Source organism: Gymnoscopelus microlampas (genome assembly GCF_963454915.1).
Source record: "Gymnoscopelus microlampas genome assembly, chromosome: 17".
In the NCBI taxonomy this organism is placed as follows: domain Eukaryota; kingdom Metazoa; phylum Chordata; class Actinopteri; order Myctophiformes; family Myctophidae; genus Gymnoscopelus; species Gymnoscopelus microlampas.
Window position 1 is genome coordinate 5,394,292 of NC_139954.1, and position 15,000 is coordinate 5,409,291.

Genomic DNA, 15,000 nt, shown 5'->3' on the forward strand with positions numbered 1-15,000 from the left:
ATAATTATATTTATATCTGTGTCTTTCTCTCCCTGTGTGTGTGTGTGTGTGTGTATGTGCGTACAGCGTGCAGGCCAGGCTTCTATAAGTCGGTGTTGGGGAACATGGAGTGCTCCAAGTGTCCTCCGCACAGCATCTCCCACCACGAGGGGGCGCTAAACTGTGGCTGCGAGACCAACTACTTCCGCGCCGAAGGAGACCCCCCCTCCATGGCGTGTACCCGTAAGTGTTTAAAGTACTGTACTTAAGTAAAATGTTTTGGTACTTTTACTTTACTAAAGTATATCCAATTTTCTGTACTTTCACTTCTACTCCACTACATCTCAGAGGCAAATATTGTACCTTTTACTCCACTACATTGATTTGAAAACTTTAGTCACTAGTTACTTTGTAGATTTTGATTGTCATTACAAAACCACCTCAGCCGTATACATTTCGGCCATTTGAAAATAGCCAATCTACAATCTCACAATAAGTTGCGATTGTGAGCTTTTGATTTTGATAAATCTAATAAAGACATTTTACATATTGGAAAACCTCTGAAATGGGGTATTCTGCGTAATGAGTACTTTCTACTGTACTTCTGGTTCTTAAAGTACATTTTGATACCAATACTTTCGGACTTTTACTCAAGTAAATTTTGAATCACGGACTTTTACTTATGTCTACATTGCAGTATTGATAATTTTACTTAAAGGTAGGGTAAGTGATATTTTTGGGTTAAAACAAAAAGTATTTTGTTAAAAGGTTAAAGCACTATATTCTGATAGTATTCATTGCTATAGAGTGTTTGTTCAGTAACAGGAGTCTCCCCGTCTCTCCAGCTCTTTAATAAACAGAAAATACATTTTCCGGTAGGTGTCAAAATCTCAGCCAATCAGGAGAAAGTATCCATTTTTAAGCTTCATTTTCATAGTGTTCCAGTTCCAATTTTGTCTGCTCATTTCTTAGTGTCATCACTTCCAATTTCACTTGTTTAATCTGTATCCTGATTGAGTTCTCTATCCTGATTGGATACAATTGGAAATGAAACTGAAACTGAAACGAAAATGCATTTTCTGTTTTATAAAGAGCTGGAGAGACAAGGAGACTCCTTTTACTGAACAAACAGAATATAGAGCTATTTAACACTTATTTTAACCAAAGAAAACCACTTACCCTACCTTTAAGTAAAACAATTGAGTACTTTTTCCACCACTGATTTTTTTGCATCTCGTTATAGGCAAAAACATTGTTTTAAAAAAAAGGAAAATGGCGGACAGATGCAATGCAGCGCGCTGTGAGCTTGTAAATCGTCTATTTATGCTATTTGTCATATAGAATGACGTATTGTTGCTGTCGGGCAGAAACCTCTTATCTCCATATTCTAACTTTGTGTGTTTTTTGTGTAAATCAATACCCTGCTTGATCGTACTACAGCGTTTCAAGCTTGTAGATCTGCTACTTCTACTCCTTTTGAATTTGAATCAAAGTAACAGTTTTGGACATCATGAGGTTTCCACCCGACAGAGACCATGTAAGAGGGCTTAATTGTTAAATTGATTAATTCCTCTTTAATCCCCTTTAATCAGTCATTTGGGACAGCTGTTTGCTGATTGTCATTTATTTCACGATAAGGAACACAAGATGATGATTACCACGTTCAATATGACTTTACGGTCAGCCATACACTGAACGATAATGCGATAATACCATCTTCACGTTTTAGCCTCAGTTCCCCAAAAACAAAATGTTGCCTCTCTCTCTCTCTCTCTCTCTCTCTCTCTCTCTCTCTCTCTCTCTCTCTCTCTCTCTCTCTCTCTCTGTCTTCTCTCCGATGTAACCGTCTCATCAGCGTACAGACACATTCTCTCACACAAACAAACATAATCACATCAATATGTCCGATTACGATTCATCTTGTTTTCCTATTCATCCTGTTCTCGTTCAGAATGGCAGAAACATACAAATTGACACCCACGCTTAACCCCCTCAGTCCTGGAACGTATCTGTGTTTGATTTGATTTTATTGGACGTTATACAGGAAAAAAAAACACATGTTACATCATGTTCATCGTAGAAAACGTCAAGGATACGGACACAGAAAAGTCCTGCGACTTATTTTCATTGTGGTCCTTGGTTTGAGACAAGCAACACTGCAACAAAATACATACAGGTAGACATTACAGTAATTTACAGATTTAGATTTTAGCCATAGCCATTATTTTATACTTTGGGCTATTATAAAATAGCAGATCTACAAGCTCATAGCGCGGCACTGAGTGCCGCGCTATGAGCTTGTAGATCTGCTATTTTTGAAAAATTATGAAATATGTGCAAATCTTTGCATATATATATATTTTTTTTAAAGCGAACATTTGTAACTCAAATCTTTGCTTCTAGGGGGGTCCCTGGAACAAAACATTTTGAGATGGGGCGGGGCCGCGGGGGTCCCCATCATTTTGGGGGTCCTTGACATGAAAACATTTGAGAACCACTGATATTATAGCAACATAACGGTTTTCTTTTAAAGATATTTTTTGGGGGCTATTTTTCTGCCTTTATTAGATAGGAACAGTAGACTGACAGGAAATGAGATAGGGGGGTGACGCGCAGCAAAGGTCGACGGGAGTCGGGGGGGTCGAACCCGCGACACGCTGTCGGGCTGGATTACCCTTAGCCTAGGTGCCCAGACGGTTACGCCAACCGTCCGGTTGGCCCAACGTACGGTTTTCAGAAAACTGTTAAAGATTTAGACCCATGGTTCTCAAAGTGGGGTCCGGGGACCCCCATGGGTCCTTGAGTGGGTTCCAGGGGGTACCCAGATAAATGTTGGATAGTTAGTAACCATATGAACCCTTATGTTGCTGTAACTCTGAGAGTGTACAAATGGAACCAAATGGACCCTTACGGGTCCATTTGGTTCCATTTGTACACTCTCAAAGTTATGGTGGTCCGTGGTCTAATGCAGGGGTTCCCAAAGTGGGGTCCGGGGACCCCCAGGGCCCTACATACATCAGCTATTTTCCAAAAATCTTGATATTCTTTGAAAATGTTTGAATATTCTTTTACATTTTTAACACCACATCTGGAACTCTTTTCAGATGGGGGTCCGCGACCAAATCCGCATTCATTTAGGGGTACTTGACCTGAAAAAGTTTGAGAACCACTGATTTAGACCACGTTTGTTGATGCGTTCCCGGATTTAATGGGTTAAGAAAGAAAAAAAAAACTGAAGAAAGGAAAGAAAGCGTGATTATAAATGCAATCTCCAGCCTGCAGCTATAGGAGCTTATTTATCTCCAACAGCATCGTCTCTGCGAGGCAGAATGTCTCCCGGTGGGGACAGATGTTTGGAGTGTAGGTGAGCAGATAAGCGAGACAAGGAGATAGCAGTGGATCATTTGCTGTAGAGGTGAAATAGAGGTAGTTGAAAAGTGAGTTTTCGCTGTGATACAACGGCTGTTTAGTTCCGTTGAATCCGAGCGGCGGGAACATATAATCAATCGATTGACACATTACAATAAACATGCCCACACCCCATCTGATCAATTAACGTTAATGTCACGTACGACATGTTTACATGTCAGGTGACATGTCACATTAAGTGGCATGTCAGGTGACATGTCACGTTAACCCATTAAGACCTGAGGCCGCTTCTAAACATTTTCAAAATCCTAAAAAAAAAATCGAAAAAAATATGAAAAAAAAAAATTTCACGATTTTTCAAAAATAGCAGATCTACAAGCTCATAGTGCGGCACTCGGTGCCGCACTATGAGCTTGTATATCTGCTATTTTTGAATAGCCTAAAGTGACAGAGATGCGTTCCAGGTCTTAATGGGTTAAGTGGCATGTCAGGTGACACATGTCACGCGAACACTTTTGAGATTTTTCAAGCGGGCCCTCGTTCATGAAAGGTTGAGAGCCTTTTCAAAACGGAGTTTGTGGAGAAACACCAGATCATTTTTCGTATTTTTTATTTAGCGCTTTATCCCGTTTTCTCCCCAATTTAGGCGTTATGTCTTCCCCTCACTCCCCAGCCCGTATGAGTAAGCGAAGGGACAAATCTCACCCTCACCGTCCGCCTCCTCTCCCCCGAACACGGGCCAATTGTGTTCGTGTAGACGCTCGACAAAGCCGGGCGCGCCACGACGGATTCGAAACCACAACCTCTGTGGTGGCGATTGCCACATACCTAAAATCTTTACTGGAGTATTTCCAATTTTCAGTACTTTTACCACTACTCCACCACATCTCAGCCAATATTATACTTTTACTCCACTACAATTATATGAAAACTTTAGTCAGTAGTTATTTTGTTGATTTTGATTATTATTGCAAAACATACATGTGTCGCATTGCGATGCTTTGTGAGCTTGTAGATCTGCTATTTTCAAAATATTTTTATGAAAACTTGTGAAACATTCTGCATAATGAGTACTTTTGGTACTTTAAGTACATTTTGATACCAATACTTTTGCTGTTTTAATCAAGTCAATTTTGAATTATTATTATTATTATTATTATTGCCCTTATTATTGTTTTTACTTTTACTTGTAACAGAGTATTTCTATATTGCAGTATTGATACTTTTACTTAGGTAAAACATGTGAGTACTTTTTCCAGCACTGCTGGTGTTACTGTTGAAGTGTCTTTGAGCAAGACACTGAACCGCCAACTGTATGCGTCCTCAGCTGCTGTGGAGGTCCACAGTCTAAGGGACAGACAGCCCACATGGTCATTGTTACCATTTTTATGGCGGTTGTCCGTGTGTCTGTGACACATGAGGGAGTGTTGAGGAGAGCAGACGCTAAAAACGGCATAAATCATGTCACACACTAATCTCCATATGTATAGTATGCACTTTCTGTGTGTGTGTGTGTGTGTGTGTGTGTGTGTGTGTGTGTGTGTGTGTGCGCGTGTGCGTGTGTGTGTCGTAGCACACCATGTACAGGCTGTAAGGAAACACTGGCACACTTACTGTAACAGCTTTCATAAGCAAATCACCACCGTCGGAAAGAAACCTTGTGTCTCTCCATATTTCAACCATATTTCGACTTTTTAAAGGTTTTATTTTTTCATTCATGTAAATGAATGGCTTATTTCGTCTTTGCTGGGGTAAATCCAAGCCTCTGCGTTCGATATGGCTCACAATTTGACGCAATGTGATGCGTTTTGAGCTTTTAAAGTATGAAACGAGGCGTACGTGGTTAATATATATCTTTTAATCTAAATCTATGAAGTATCTAGTAACTAAAGCTGTCAAATCATTGTGGAGGAGTAAAAAGTAGTAGTAGTAGTAGTAGTACAATATTTGCCTCTGAGATGTTCTAGAACTATAAAGCACGGTTCCATAAGTCAAGGTCAAGCTCACTTCGCAAACATGTTGTGAGCTTGTAAATCTGCTATTTTCACTGCGTTTAGTGTGACGCTCTTTGTATGATGAATTAGGACATTCATTTATGGAAAAAAACAAAAACATACGTTAAAATGTGGAGATAGGAGGTTTCTGCCACGACAGCAACAATTTGTGTTATTTTCCTCGCATTGCCACACACACACACACACACACACACACACACACACACACACACACACACACACACACACACACACACCAAAAGCCCTCCCAGCCGTCAGTGTGCAGTCACAGTGTGGCTTTTCGAGCAGGGAGTTGTACAGAGTTCGGGTGCAGACTAAATTCTTCCTGTCAAACCCAACAAAGCGTTTTATCTGCAAAAACTCAAATCCTCCCTTCTCTCTCTCTCTCTCTCTCTCTCTCTCTCTCTCTCTCTCTCTCTCTCTCTCTCTCTCTCTCTCTCTCTCTCTCTCTCTCTCGCCATCTCGACAGAGTTATTTGGCAGTTTTTGGTTTTGTTCTCCATGTAATTACAGCCTCTAAGCTTTGATACAAAAATCTGGAAATATTCAGTATAAATCTGTTTGTCATAAAAAACATTTCACTGTTCAATGTTGTCAGCGGGAGTTTGACAGAGGCTGTGTAGCGGAGAGAGGGAGAGAGAGAGAGAGACAGACAGAGAGAGGAAATAGCGTCAGTCAGGCTTCTTGCACACACACACACACACACACACACACACACACACACACACACACACACACACACACACACACACACACACACACACACACACACACACACGCACATTGGCCCAGGGTTTTTTATTGTCACATGACTACAAATACAGCTGTCACAGCATTGCCACAGCATTGCGGGCGGCGGCATTTTTCTACTGAGCTTCCCCAATATCACAGAAAAAATAAAATACAACATTTTTTTAGCAAATAATACAATAAAATAAAAACATCTGTACGCCTTTCGTAGATGCTGTTGTCGCGCATGATTATTGACTGACAACAGGTTTGCATGAAACTCAAAGGACAATATCTTGTCTTCCCAAACAACCGTTCTGTTATAGTTTAATGGTAGACTTTTGTTTTTGCGCTGGGGGCGTGTTCTCTCCTCCGCGTCATCAGTGCCCATACCCTAGGTGTGGTTGGTGAAAGGGCCTTTCTGTGTGGAGTTTGCATGTTCTCTCCGTGTCCCCTAGGGTAGGTACCCTCACAAAAAACATGCAGTAATCCTGGTCTCTGTACTGCCTCCCCCTGGTCAGCCGGGGCGCCTGATGGAGGGGAAAGGAACTGGTTGGAATAACCACGTCCTATCGGGGAAACTCCCCCTGTCAGGTGACAAGAAGCGGTCTGCTCACTCCTCATGCATTGAAGGAGGCATGAGCTCAGTTCTGGGCTCTCCCTAGGCTGGCAGAGCAGAGGGAGAGTAGCGCCCAGGATTACATAGGCAATTGGCACTGGGTTACAAACTCGTGGGATTAAAAAAAAAAACATTTTGGCACTGGTGTGGGAGACCTTTGTTCCAATATGCAGGAGAGCAGGAGTGGTGAGGTTGTAGATCGCCTATTTTCACAAATTCCTATCTTTTTGTTAAACCCATTTCGCAAAGGAAGCGCTATTTAGTTTAGTGTATGTGAAAAGTCATAACAAATGTTAAAACAATTCGAGGATACGACACAATAAAGTCCAGGACTTATTTCCATGGTGGTCCACACATACACACAACAAATACATATCATAACATGACAGACATGAACAATGAACCATGTACAATATAAATAAACACATTATGACAAAATGCATTTTTCCTATTCCAAAACCCACCGTCCTTTTCTATTTAGGGCAGAGACAATCAAACTTTTTCAAGTCAAGGAACCGCAATTGATTTTTTTAATTGATCACATTTTGCTTATGGTGAGCCACCGTAACCCCCCCCCCCCCCTCAAGTTGAGAATCACTGATTTAGGGTTCCTTGATATGGAACAGTTTGGTGACCCCCCCCCGGCCCAGTTAGCAGTGTTAATTTTGACCGTGTGATGCGGTCACAATTGCTGATTTATACTTACCTGCGTGCCAAAAGTAGCCGATCTACAAGCTCACCAACGCGTCGCAGCGTGACCCGTTGTGAGCTTGTAGATCGGCTATTTTCAGAGCACGACACCCGCACACAACCAAACATAAAATGACTTGTCTTCTACTGGATCTCTTCTCCACTCATCCCTCCCTAACATTTTAGTCTAGTTTTTATTTGTTGAACAAATTGTCAATATGTTTAGTCATAGTTTTAGACTTCAGAGCCTAGTTTTTATTATTTAGTTTTATTTGATTTCCCATCATAGTTTTAGTCAATAAAATGAACAGTGGTGTGACTGGTTGTATTGGGGCGGATCCCAGCGGTATGGGGAACAGATCCATGTGAATCCAGTGTGTTATTGCATGGTGCTCTGACAGCACATTTCTGTTGAACAGGATCTTGTCGGTCGTCCAGAGGCAGTGTTATTGCTTTTGTAATGTAATACAATGGCTGTTATTTTGACACGGGGTGCTGAATGCATTCTTCTGGTGTACACAGTGAGGCTACGGTATGTCATGTGAAATGCTCAAATAACCTTGATAACTGTTGTGATGTACTTGACACAGTGGTGGACAAAGTACTGCTCAGCCCCAGTACTTGAGTCAGAGTATAGGTACTCATGGTCAAATATCGATGTCAAATATTACTCAACTACAAGTGATTGATTGAGTGGTTATTCGGTTGGTTGGTTGGTTGATTGAGAAACGGCAGCAGTGTAGGAACCCTCATTTCAAGGGGATTTAATTTCTATTTTCTATTAATTTCCACTTTTATGGCAGATGATTTTTCAGGCCAGTTTTGAAAGAAGCCAGTGATTCACATCCTTTAACTTGTTCACTGCCAGACTTATTTCTGGCTGTGTGCAGCCACTGCCAGTGATTTTTCTATTTTCTTACCTTTTGAAGTAGTCACAGAATATGTATCTCCAGTATGATCCCCTGATAGGGTGGCTTTCACTGTGCTAACGCAAACAAAAATAAAAATAAATCAGAGCGACCCCCTGTTTGCTTGTTAAAGGCTGTTGAAAATAGTATGTCTTCTCAAAATGGAAATAGAAAATGGAGAGGAAAAAGGAAAGCAAGATACAGCCGTTTGCCCAAATACGCTAACCAGGAAGTGGATGGAGGAGTAAATCTTGTTATCACGCGATCTCCCTAGATCTCTACTGTGTCTGAGCCTGACACGGTGGGCTCATAGGTTGCGGAACAGCGCCATCTAGTGGAAACACCAACTGCCACCGTGCGTGGCAATCTGGGACTTCTGGGGAAAAAAACAGTCGTAAAAGTCGTCCTTGGAGGTGAATGAGTTAATGGATAATGTCAGGGCATTCCGCATTGTGGTGGAATCCTCTCCTCTCCTCTAATGCCCTCTCTCCTCCTCTCTCTCTCTCTCTCCATCAGGACCTCCCTCGGCTCCCCGGAACGTGATCTCGGCCATCAACGAGACCTCGGTCATCCTGGAGTGGGGCTGGCCCGAGGACGGAGGGGGCCGCCGCGACCTCACCTTCACCGTGCTATGCAAGCGCTGCCAGGGCGGCACTGCTACTAGCGGCAGCGCCGGCGGTGCCGGGTCCTCCCCCGGACACCGGTGCGAGCCCTGCCGCCGCAACGTGCGCTTCGTGCCGCGCGCGGCGGGCCTCCGCAACACCACGGTGACCGTGGCCGACCTGCTGGCCCACACCAACTACAGCTTCGAGATCGAGGCGCGCAACGGCGTGTCTCCGCTGGCGCCCGAGCTGAGGAAGTACGCCACGGTCTCCATCACCACCAACCAAGCAGGTACTACTGGAGGCGCCACGCGCACACACACACACACACACACACACACACACACACACACACACTTACACTCGTATAACGAAGTATAAATCGAGCTCAACAAGGAACTACTAGAGCTTAAACCCAGGCTGACATCGGAAAGATAACAAAGAATATAATATACCCTTAAAACATCCAGAGAGGCCAAGAAGAGAAACAGGGAGATTAGAGAGAGGATGAGAAGTCGAGAGAGAAGGGGCGGCCATAGCTGAGTGGTTAGTGAGCCTGCCTAGAGAGTCAGAGGCCCTGGTTGCCCCAGGTTCGATTCCAGGCCAGGCCAGCATACGTGTCGATGAAATGAAATTTGTCCCTGAGCAAGACTCTTAACCCCTAATTGCTCACAGGTTCTCATTGGAAACAAGACCGCAATGAACGACCTGTTAAAAGGAATTATCCTGAGAGAGAGAGAGAGAGAGAGAGAGAGAGAGAGAGAGAGAGAGAGAGAGAGAGAGAGAGAGAGAGAGAGAGAGAGAGAGAGAGAGAGAGAGAGAGAGAGAGAGAGAGAGAGAGAGAGAGAGAGAGAGAGAGAGAGAGAGAGAGAGGTGGGGCAGGATGGAGAGGAGAGGAGGAATGAACAAACGCATCGCAGATTCCTGGGCCAGAGCTGGGGAATGTTTCTTGAGGTTTGGCGCTTTCAGGTCTCAGCGAGAGATTGATTCGCCTCTTTGGAATTTCTGCACGCCAAGGAGCTCCTCTCTCTGCTGAAGGGAGGGAGGGAGGGAGGGGATGCGCTGAAGGATATTTGTATAGAGAACGGGAACGGGGATGGGAGTCTGTTAAAACCATGCCTTTGTTTTTTTGGGGGGAGTTCGGGGGTGGAGGGGGGGAGGGTGGGGGGGTTATTTTATTGAGAGAGGGGAGACATCCGATCCTGGTCGTTAAAAGAAGAGAAATAGTGGCCTGGGATCATCCTTGTAAATGTCCACGGCTGACGGTTGGACTGCAAGTGTTTTGGAACGCGCGGACTATGGAAGGATTATGGGCCTTGCATACCGTGTGTGTGTGTGTGTGTGTGTGTGTGTGTGTGTGTGTGTGTGTGTGTGTGTGTGTGTGTGAGAGAGAGAGAGAGAGTTAGAAAGCTTGACAGACATAGAGGCCACTTCTGGTCAACTGTTATTTTAATATTGGCGTATTATCCAGCCATTATTATTTTTTTATACCGTACTTCATACACCATATAGGATATCATGTAGGTTTTTATAAGCGAACGGCACATATTTATATTCACAAACTCAAAGCCTAAATACACACTCTCTCTCTCCAGCCACTCGCAGCCAATAAATTGAAACGTTATTTCATTTAACCCTTTAAGACCGGGAACGCATCTGTGTCATTTTAAGATTTCTTTGGCTCTATAAAAATAGCAGATGTACAAGCTCATAGCGCGGCACCGAGTGCCACGCTACGAGCTTGTAGATCTGCTATTTTTTTTTCTATCGTGAAAATGTGTGCAAATCTTTAGTTTGAATATATATATACTTTTTTAAAGCGAAAGTTTTTAACTCAAATCTTTGCATTTTTTTTTTCCTAAAGTTTTTATTTTTATTTTTACTTATGTTGCTATATTTTCAATGGTTTTCAAACCTTTTTCATGTCAAGGACCCCAAAATAATATGTTGCACAAATTGTCAAGATTCTTCTAAAAAAAATTGCTATGAGCTTGTGGATCTGCTATTTTTGAATAGCCAAAGAAATCTTAAAATGACACACATGCGTTCCCTTCCCGGCCTTAAAGGGTTAAAAAAAAAAAAACAATCTATTCAGTTTCACTGTAGCCTTCACTGTCATTATGACTAGTTTTTATGTGAAGGACGGTTTTCTCTTCCCTTCGTGTCCGATAGCCAATTAAGTGTTTATAGTTTGAGTCCCTGTGACAGCTCCAATGGCCTCTGGGCCAAAATCTCTATACTTCCTGTAGAATGGTGGGACGGGAATCAAACCGTGGTGGGATAAGTGGCCGGGCCGGCCGGGGTTGGCGGAGAAGCAGCAGCAGAGACGTGTCAATTGGATTCTTTACACATTCATAACTTATTATCGCTGTAATAAAATGTTATGGGGAAGACAGACAGCTGCTGCTGGTGTGTCTGAGCGATACTGGAACACAGTAGGATCATCATGGAGGTATTTAAATTAATCAATTAGCAGTTAATTAACCCATTGAGACCTGGAACTGTCTCATTTTTAGATTTGAGCTAAAAAGCATTATTTTACACTTTGGGCTATTCAAAATAGCAGATCTACAAGCTCGTAGCGCGGCACTCGGTGCCGCGCTATGAGCTTGTAGATCTGCTATTTTAATCTTGAAAATGTGTGCAAATCTTTGAATATATATATTTTTAAAGCGAACATTTTTTAACTCAAATCTTTGCTTCTGGGGGTCCCTGGAATAACATATTTTGATGGGGGTCCGCGGCCAAATACATAGCATTTTGGGGGTCCTTGACATGAAAAAGATTGAGCACCACTGATATAGAAACATACGTTTTTCAGAATACCATTTCAGAATGGTTAAGTTCACATGAAGTATACTGTAGCACACACGCGCACACACGTGCACACACGTGCACACGCTCACACACACACACACACGTGACACGCTCACACACACACACACACACACACACACACACACACACACACACACACACACACACACACACACACACGTTTAGGTTTAAGGGGTTAAGATTAGGGTTTAAGTTTAGGTTATGGTTTAGGGTTCGTTAGTATGCTATGTAAATCGACGCTGTGGTTCTCGTCTGCCGACGTTTTTTTTGGGATGAAAAATGTTGCCAATGAAGAACTATTTCTCAATCTTTTGTAGCGGATGATGAAACAATGAAACGACACGGATGCTTTCCCGGATTAAAAGGGATAGTTCACCCAAAAAAATTATACTATGGATTGGTCACCCCATGGAGACTTGAATTCATGGATATTCTTTAGTTTTTGTCGCATTCCTAAGCCAATAATTTCAAACGTCAAATTGCTGTCTTCATTCACGTTTAACATCTTTAACTTAAAAAGGCTGTATCTCGGCTCCAATGAATTTGAGAGAGAGAGAGAGAGAGAGAGAGAGAGAGAGAGAGAGAGAGAAGAGAGAGAGAGAGAGAGAGAGAGAGAGAGAGAGAGAGAGAGAGAGAGAGAGAGGAGAGAGAGAGAGAGAGAGAGAGAGAGAGAGAGAGAGAGAGAGAGAGAGAGAGAGAGAGAGAGAGAGAGAGAGAGAGAGAGAGAGAGAGAGAGAGAGAGAGGGGGGGTTTGAAATGTGCCTAATTTGCGGTGATAATTAATGAACTGCCGTGTGGTTATCAACCGGTCAGGATGTCCGGAGAGATTTATTTTTTCCGGTCTTTGTCATAAAAAATCGGTCAAAACCGGCAATTATCGGACTAACGCGACCTCTGCTCCCCCCCCCTCCTCTCCCCACCCCTCCCCTCCCCTCCCCTCCCCTCACCCCATTATAAGTATAAAACTATTTTGTCCTCAGAGAACTTTATCCGGTTCAGCAAGCTGAAAAACATTTGTCTTTCGTTTTTTTTTTTTTTTTTTATCCTGCCAGCTTTAGCTTCTTGCTCTTTGTCCGTCATTTCTTTGTCTCTTGTCCTCCATCTCGGTCTCCTCCATAGGCCTGTCACAGTTATTACATAATCGACCGACGGCAATTATTTCAGCCAGTTGCAATTATTTTTTGCATAGTCCTCAATCGTCTCCATTCGTCTGTATAAATTAATCTGTTGAAAATGTTTCAATAATAATAGTAATATAGATTTAGCTGGCCGCCAGGCTGCACGTGTATTATGCACGCTACAGTATTTGTTTCTGTGCATATATACAGTATAATACTGTTGATATAGGCCCATGCTCATACAGTACATATACATACAGTATTTAATACTGTTGATGCACTATGCACATGCACGCATGCATGTCTGCAAAATGTGAGCATCACTCATCTCTGGATTCGCAGGCCAAGGAGCTCTTCAGATTAAAAAGCAGACACTGTGTTAGTGTGTAGCCCTACTACTTCACATTAAAAGCATTTTCGAAGGGTGAAGTCACAGATGAGAGAGTAGAAGTCGGATCATTATAAACTTTTAATCCTTTGAAGTTGTCAGCTTCTTTTGTTTACATAAAGTAACGAGTAACGCTGCCAAATTTAACTAACTAACCGGACTGGGGGAAAGTAACTAGTTATGTTACTAGTTAACGCAAAAGTGTGTTGTGTGTTCTGTCTCGGCCTTTAACAAAATTAAATTGGATCATATCAACATACTTGTGCAAACACACACACGCACGCACGCACGCGCACGCACGCGCACACACACACACACACACACACAAACACACACACACACACACACACAGGCACAGGCACAGGCACGCACACGCACACGCACACGCACACACAGACGCACGCACACACACACACACACACACACACACACACACACACACACACACACACACACACACACACACACACACACACACACACACACACACACACACACACTTGTAAACCATCATTCTGCACCTGCATATTCTCCATCAGCCTTGAGTTTATGAGGATTCTACGGATGACACACGCGCACGCACACACGCACACATATGCCAGCCAGTACAGTTGAAAATTGGATTAAGCGCGTGCCTGGAAGGAATACATCCACTCTCCTCTCCTCTCCTTCCTGCCTACATTATCTTTCATAATAACGTCTTGGCCATAAAGACAGGGATTAACAGTTTACACATAAAAACAGAAACATAAAACTTCAGTGCCCCTTTTTTGTTTTTCCAGCACAAATGACTTGGAGTTTTTGCAAGGCAGTTCGATGAAAACACTCCAATTAAATAAAGCTCGACCAGAACATCAATATGATTTTCAAAGGTTATATCGCCGGTTATATTATACAGGGAGAAAGTCAGAGAGTTCATTCCAGTTACTTAATAATTCAACTCAGTTCATCAAACAGTTCAACATCAATGCAGTTCAGGTCATTCAATGAAAAAAAAAAAAGAGTCCACCTTTGGATTTACCAAGTGGTTCAATAAGTAAGAAAGCAAGATGTTTAACAAAACAAAACCAAAAAAAAACATGGTAGCCTGAGTTTGTCAGAGCTCTCCGCCTGCTGAAACCATATTAAAACGCGACACTTTGTTTTGTCGTGACGTCATACTGTATTGCGATATTAAAAAAAGGGGTGGAGGTGTGCATGTTATGTCCAGCTGGCGCTCGTTGATGCTCGTTAATGTTACATGCATCAAAGCAATGGATTTTACTTTTTGGGCTTGAATGGTGGAGAAAACCAACGGCACCCACTGCTTTAGGAAACTATCCTGATACCCCGATATGAAGTACACACCTAAAATCTTTGCATTGCTTCCTTATACTTACTTACTTATCCCTGTTACGCCGGCCGGCGCATAGGGCAGCAACAAAGTTTCTCCAATTCCATCTGTCTTTGGTCATCTTCTCTATATATGGTCCCCCAGCTCTGGTGGTGTTGCTGGAGCTCCTAGGCCATGTCATTTTATAGGCCTCCCTTTCTTTCTTCTGCCTTCTGGGGTCCCGTGTAATGCGACTCTTAGGATCGCGTTGATGTCCATTCTGAGGACATGGCCAGTCCAGGTCCACCTGCGCTTATTGATTATGCAGAGCATGTCGTCTTGTTGGGTGATGTTGAGGAGTTTATTGTTTGAGACGGCCTTGTGCCAGAATATACGCAGGATTTTGCGCAGGCATGATGTGTGGAAAGTGGATA

At 42.8% G+C, this 15,000-nt stretch overlaps 1 protein-coding gene across 1 annotated transcript in view; it reads left to right on the forward strand.

Annotated features, from left to right (window-relative positions):
* epha3 (eph receptor A3) overlaps window positions 1-15,000 on the forward strand; it is a 225,193-nt gene that overhangs the window by 111,377 nt on the left and 98,816 nt on the right. Inside the window, exons 5-6 of the mRNA XM_084083917.1 lie at window positions 67-222; window positions 8,825-9,202. Of these exons, the coding sequence (XP_083940043.1) occupies window positions 67-222; window positions 8,825-9,202 (534 nt within the window). The remainder of the gene's footprint in view (window positions 1-66; window positions 223-8,824; window positions 9,203-15,000) is intronic.